General features: G+C 33.0%; 1 protein-coding gene across 1 annotated transcript; it reads left to right on the top strand.

The window, feature by feature from the left end:
• The first annotated feature begins 2,152 nt into the window (after nucleotides 1–2,152).
• On the top strand, nucleotides 2,153–6,747 carry LOC127699235 (ladderlectin-like). Its single transcript, XM_052202990.1, has 5 exons — nucleotides 2,153–2,158; nucleotides 3,268–3,361; nucleotides 3,970–4,182; nucleotides 4,896–5,129; nucleotides 6,485–6,747. The coding sequence occupies exons 1-5, from the start codon at nucleotides 2,153–2,155 to the stop codon at nucleotides 6,745–6,747; spliced, it is 810 nt and encodes a 269-aa protein (XP_052058950.1).
• The last annotated feature ends 316 nt before the right edge of the window (nucleotides 6,748–7,063 follow it).

The following is a 7,063-nucleotide window of genomic DNA, read 5'->3' as shown; positions in this document are numbered from 1 at the left end:
TCCTTAATCAACTTCATTACACAATGAAATTTATCATTCATGAGTACACGAGGTCCCACAATAAAGTGCACAGGTAAATTGAATAAAAAATTGATAAAAATCGTGTTTTTTAATGATCCTAGCTAAAAAATGTAATTATAAGTATTGAATGCTTCTTTTTGTAACTTCATAGGGTTGTAAAAGCGTTGACCGTTCGCACATTTTTAGAATGAAGCGCTTCCGCGCTTCATACAAAATGTACTTCGGTCAACGCTTTTACACCCCAATGAAGTTACAAAAAGAAGCATTCAATTCTTAAAATGCAATACTCTTAAAATGCTCAAATTTAAACATTCCAAATACCCCGTAAATGTCGACTGCGATTGCGCAACGTTGTTGCCAATGACTCCGACCACCAACGGTGAAATTGATGGCAGACGTCATCCAATCAAAATTAGCGTTGCATGCTATTAGAATATCACACTTATCTCCGTATAAAATACAACAGCTATGACTGCACGTGCTATCCGTGACAGTGTTAAAACAATGCATAGAAAAACACTCGAAAAGCTTGAAATATATAGATTATAACATGGCATTTTTCATATCAGACCCCTTATCAGCCCTAGGTCATGATATCAGCCCGAGAGCCGACAGGCTCGAGGGATGATTTTGACCATGGGCTGATAAGGGGTCTGATATGAAAAATGACATGTTATGTTCTTTTTATCATATATACTTCAGCAGAAGACATACAGACAAAAACTACTTTTAAAACTTTGAAAAAATGCATTTGTTGTAATATTTGTTTTGAATTTTTTAATAATATATTTTCTTGATTCCTTATATTTTTTTCATCCAACTTTGTTATGTTTTACACAAAATACGTACCATTGAGGTGTATTTTCCGGAATTTGCCGAATGACGTCGAATTGTCATACGATAACGTTACAGAAAAGCATGCGCTAATAACCGGAAGCAGTTGATATAAAACGGAAGCAGTTGATATAAAGCGGAAGCAGGTGATAACAAAAGTCATATCACACGGCTAAAGCAATTCTTCAAATTTAATGAACAAATATATGTACAAATTAGTTTTATCATGGGGTACAATTATACCATTATTTTCTATAAGTATATGATAAAATTTAATTTCATGGTTGTAGCAAAAAATGGAACAGTTATAAGAATTGAATGCTTCTTTTTTATAATTTTATTTGGTTGTAAAAGTGTTGTTCTTGCGCACATCTTTAGTATGAAGCGCCGCCTTCATTCAAATGTGATTCGGTCAACGCTTTACGTCATACAGACATGAGATCAAGTAGTTGTTAGGAAGAACAATCGTCCATACAGATGTGAGATAAGGCAGTCGACAGGGAGAGCAATCTTGGCAAAACCTTTCGGATTTTTTGGTCCTCAATGCTCTTCAACTTCGTACTTTGTTTGGCCGTTTTAACCTTTTTGATTCAAGCGTCTTTGATGAGTCTTTTGTAGACGAAATGCAAGTCTGGCAGATACAATTTTAATCCTGGTATCTATGATGAGTTTATTTACAACCACTGGGTGGTCGATGCCACTGCTGGTGGAGTTTTATCTCCCCGAGGGTATCACCAGACCAGTAGTCAACATTGATATGGTCATAATTATAAATAAACTGTTTACAATACTTTGATTTTTTTTTTAAATACTTAGGATTTTCTTACCCAGGAATAGATTAGCTTTAGGGTGACCTATACATATTGTAGTTGTTAACGTCTATGTCATTGTGTCTCTGGTGGAGAGTTGTCCCATTGGCAATCATACCACATCTTCTTATTCATATATTCACCAATCGAGAGTAATATAAATACATATACTAAACAAGAGTTTCAAAAAATATAACACACGTCTAGCATAAAGGAATACTTCCCCTTTGCAGGGGTAAAATAAATACAATGAGTAGAGTTAAAATCATTAACTTCGTGAACTCAATTTGTCTAACCTAATTATAGTTATCGCGCAATACTCGTTGTGTCAATAGTAATGTAACAAAAATACCGAACTCGAAAGAAAATTCAAAACGGAAAGTCATTTATCAAATGGCAAAATCAAAAGCTCAAACACATCAAACGAATGGAAAACAACTGTCATATTCCTGACTTGGTACAGGCATTTCCTTATGTAAATGAATACCATGCAGGTATTTGTCATTGAGGTATGCAACAACAGCAACACTGTCCATTGCTAATACATCAAATAGTAATGTATAGTGTAGAGCGATTTATATATCAAAATAAATTAGAAAAAGGGTTCATAAAGAATTCGACTGAAGTCATCGGAGGATAAATTTGTAATCATGAAGCAAATCAATGTTATTGTCATTAAACATTTACAGCATATATGTTTGCGGAAATACAAATTTAAAAAAACAATAAACAACAAAATAAAAACAAAACAGAATAAAAAAAACACAAGTGATATATACCTAACTCTATTTGAATTCTATAAAAAGAGGACGGAAATATTGGAAACAATATAAATCTATACACATGCATATATAGCTGTCTTAAGTGGATGGTTACGTGATATAAACCTTTTCAATTGTTGTATAGTTATACTGAATTAGAGATTATAGCTGCTGTGCATCAATCATGTAGTCGCCATTGATTTGCATGGCTAGGATTAAGGCAGATGTATCAAATATTTTCCTTAAAAAAACGTATAACACCAATTTCAGTTCTCATGCATGTCATGACACTTGTTTTTCTGATAGTCACTTCATCTGGTACACACGATATCAAAAGTTTCTGACATTAGCTTCATCGGTTATGTAGGATATCAAACGTTTCTGATAGAAGATTGATCGGGTACTTAAAGGATATCAAAAGTTTCCGAAAGTAGCTTCATCTGGTACACACGATATCAAAAGTTTTGGACAGTAGCTTCATCAGTTACGCAGGATATCAAAAGTTTCTGAAAGTATTTAATCGGTACACACGATATCAAAAGTTTCTGACAGTAGTTTCATCAGTTACGCAGGATATCAAAAGTTTCTGAAAATATTTAATCGGTACGCAGGATATCAAAAGTTTCTGACAGTAGCTTCATCGGTTACACATGATATCAAAAGTTTCTAACATTAGCTTCATCGGATACACAGGATATCAAAAGTTTTTGATAGTAACTATTCATTCGCTAATTTTTAGTTTTCATGATACATTCACTATGTTTTCTTCTTAATGAGACGATAGGGTTTTGGTTTTTTTTTAATCTTTTGTTTTGTTTACAGTATTATGTTATACATTCTAGGAATATTGTAGTATAGTTGGCGGAACATTGCCTCAAATAACTGACGCCGACATACAAGCTTTCCTTGAAGCTCAGATATCTAGTCGCTATCACGGTAAAATGTATAATATGATTTATGTACGCACAGTTTCTGAAATAACCTTTCATCAGGTGCGCTCAATACCAAAAGTATGGCAAGTTAAATATAAAACCAAACAATCAAAACCACAGACAGTTAGCTAGCAGTGGTACCGACCCAGTGGTGGTTCAAAAAAGTATGATATGATTTGTGTAGGCACAAAAAGTGTGTTTTTAAAATAAGTCACCAGGTACACTGTAGAGCAAGATTTGGGAAAGTCAAACAGTGAAAAATTGAGATCATTTATTTCAGGTAATACGATGGATAGCTAAAAGTAGTTATAATTATTCATTTACAAAGCATTCAATTTTCCGACAAGATATGATATGACATGACATGACAGATATGCTATACTATGCTATGGTATACTATGCTATACTATGATATGCTATTCTATGCTATGACATGATAAGTTAATATGCTAATAGTATGCTAATGCTATGCAATTACATGACATGACATGAAACGACATCTCTATTTGGCATAGATTTGGGTAAAAAGTAGATTTGTCTATTTTCAGTGTTCATCTACCATAAACTGAATTTTATCATTTATATTTGTCTGATCTGTATTTTCATTTTTAGAAAGTAACTATGTTATATCTACTGAGAATAATTATCACTACCACTACATCATGGATAACGGAATTGATGTAAGAGGTCAAACATCGATATCTTTCGAAGTTATGGCTTGTAATGATGCCCATATTGCACTATCTAAAGACAAAGGAGTGGATTCACGTGACACGTATGAGATTGTCATTGGTGGTTGGGGAGACCATCAATCTGTAATTAGAGGTACGTGGAGTCATGTGAGATTCATGATGTGCAATAATTGATAAAAAGTAATGGGTTTTTGCATCCAGCAAAACTGTTTGCTATGGAGTTGGGTGGCCTGGTTGTGAAAAAAAAACCGTGGATCAACGTTTTCTTTTTTCTGAATTTTTATATCTTGAATGAATTTACTGGTAACGATTTAAACGACCATCGTTGATGTTTATTATGGACTTTCTATAGATTATACCCGTAGTCTATGCATTTACAGAGTTGTGGCATATATGTCAATGAGAAAGCAGCCCGATCATAAAAAGGTTATAACCTATTTTCAGTAAAATAATCTTACTGCAGTGTAGATGCTATCATAGTAACATCTGTGAAAAATGTGAGACACCTTGCACATCCCATTTAAAAAAATCTGTAGAATCATACACAAACCAAACAATAAAAACATTTTGACAGTTCCAACGCAGATTTTTTATTGTTTTTTTTTTACAAAACCATATCTCCATTTATTTCAGAACAGGTATAAGACCCCATATTTTTGCTACAGAAAACCTTAAAAACATAATCTTTTATCAAAATGAAAGAATTTAATTATCAAAAGTGCATACAAAATTCGTTTCTTTATTATTTTTTATTATTATTATTATTATTATTATCTCTATGATCGACACACACATACTAAATAAAAGGTTTCCTGTTTAAGTAGTACGTACTGCTTTATTTCACAGACTGTAAGCAATGTGCACACATGGACACAAACGTTCAACAACAGCATCCTTTAGACTGTAAGAACTATTCGTCATTTTGGGTCAGCTGGACCAATAATGTCATTAAGGTTGGAAAAGGAAATGACGTCGGCAAGCAGACCTTTCTCACTTGGAACGACACAGCTCCACATAATGTCAACTATGTCGCATTTTCCACTGGTTTTGGAGCTACAGGAAAATGGAAAGTGAAAAGAGGTGGTCATTTATGTAGAATTGATATTTTGATATGACTGTGACTAACTCTTTATTAGATACCAAACACAACCTCGTAAAACAATTTTTCTACTTAATAAAATTGTCCGTCAATTAACCTTGGTGTAGCTATACAGTAGTATTCTCCAAAATTTCTTTTTAAAACTAAAAGAAATTATTAAAGCCATTTTTCTTACAGTTCTGAATCGCATATTGTGGTCAGTTAACCGTTTGATTTATAATGATTTCCCATTGTGTTCTTCTTACTAGCAGTTGAACTTTTTCCAATGTTTGATTTATAATGATTTCCCATTGTGTTCTCCTTACTAGCAGTAGAACGTTTTCCAATGTTTGATTTATAATGATTTCCTATTGTGTTCTTCTTACTAGCAGTAGAACGTTTTCCCATGTTTTTTTTTCAGTATTATTATAATAAGTGATTTTCATTGTAAAAAATAAACAAGCATCAAAGATGACAAGTACACAAAAACAACAAAACTATTCAGCTTTGGCAAGTGTAATTTAAAAAAGCCCATAAAATTATGGTTTTTTTTTCTCCATAAGACATCTCCTGTTTAAAATTTTTCTTGCTCCAGAACAATTTAAAAAACAAAAGACTGACCACGCAATTTAACCTACTTACCGCACTAGGGATTTATAATTATGTCGTGTTGTCCTGGTTGGATCACGTGATTTATTTAAATGTTGTCCAGGTTGGGTTACGTGATTACTTTGTAATAAGACTGATATGTTACATATTTTTATTTTGTAATATATACGTTAATTTGGGTATTGTACATGATCGTAACTTTCAGCACTTTTTGTATGAAATATGTTTGTCAGCGCAATGTCAGATTTAGAATGCAAGAAGATATGATTTCTATACTAGCAGATAAGAGGGTGTGGATAGGGTTTATAGAACAGAGAATAATGGACAAAATGTGCAGAATAAAGGGCTAACAAAATAAAGAATAGAGAAAAATAGGCCAAGAAAATAAAGAATAGAGAATAATGGGGTGCTAAAATATAAAGAATAGAGTATAGCAGGCAATTTTTTTTACAGAATAGAGAAAAATGGCTTTAAAAATTAAAGAATACAGAATTGAAGGATCCCCCATCCAGACTCTCAAATAAAGAACTATAAATTACGTCCAAGTATCTCATTTCATTCGTAAAATTAAGGTATTGTCACACAATGTTAAGATTGACTTTAGTATGCATATACTATAAGAAAAATAAATTTGTAAACAGGCTTACAGTTTAAAATAAGATAAAGAATGCCATCTGAATTGACTTCTTGCTTTTCAATTGCTGGTTTACGAGAGATAAACAGCTTACTTTTAAATATTTGTTTTCAGGAAACTATAATCCTGGGTTATTTTGGATAGGAGCATCCGATCTTGCCAGTGAGGGCAACTGGTTATGGTTACCAAGCAAGCACAAGTTTTCTTACTCGAACTGGGCATCTACAGAACCAGACAATACAAATTACTATGAACACTGTGCTCTTATTGATCTACATAGGGGATACAAATGGAGTGATGACAACTGCGAAGAACGTCGAAACTTTATCTGTGAAACAATACCAAATGAGTTTGGTAATGAAGTAATTGGCAAATAAATGTTAGCCAGAAATCAGAGGCTTTTTGCTCATTTTTATAGTTCGCTCAAGCAGCTGATGTCATGATAGCTCATGTGTTTGTCGTGGAGTCTCCATGCGTAAAATAAAAATCAATAATGTGTACCCAAAATTTTAAATAAGGAATTAAGGTCAATATCTCGAAGTTGGAAATGGAAGAAAATTCCAAAAATTAACAACATAGAGTTAACAACAGAACTTGGAATGAAAAACTCAGGGTTCCAGATTTATGTGTCAAATACGAGTGGATCTTTAACATATTCTGTAAAATGGCTCTTCACATCAAATCAGCAAACTT

Source organism: Mytilus californianus, unplaced genomic scaffold (assembly GCF_021869535.1).
Source record: "Mytilus californianus isolate M0D057914Y unplaced genomic scaffold, xbMytCali1.0.p SCAF_4, whole genome shotgun sequence".
Lineage (NCBI taxonomy): Eukaryota > Metazoa > Mollusca > Bivalvia > Mytilida > Mytilidae > Mytilus > Mytilus californianus.
This window is presented reverse-complemented; position numbering and strand designations above follow the sequence as displayed.

Excerpts from the sequence above, each read along its gene's own strand:
- LOC127699235 (XM_052202990.1), top strand. Across the intron at positions 3,362-3,969 it reads GATATCTAGTCGCTATCACG|AAAGTAACTATGTTATATCT; the intron begins GTAAAATGTATA and ends TTTCATTTTTAG. Across the intron at positions 5,130-6,484 it reads AAAATGGAAAGTGAAAAGAG|GAAACTATAATCCTGGGTTA; the intron begins GTGGTCATTTAT and ends ATTTGTTTTCAG.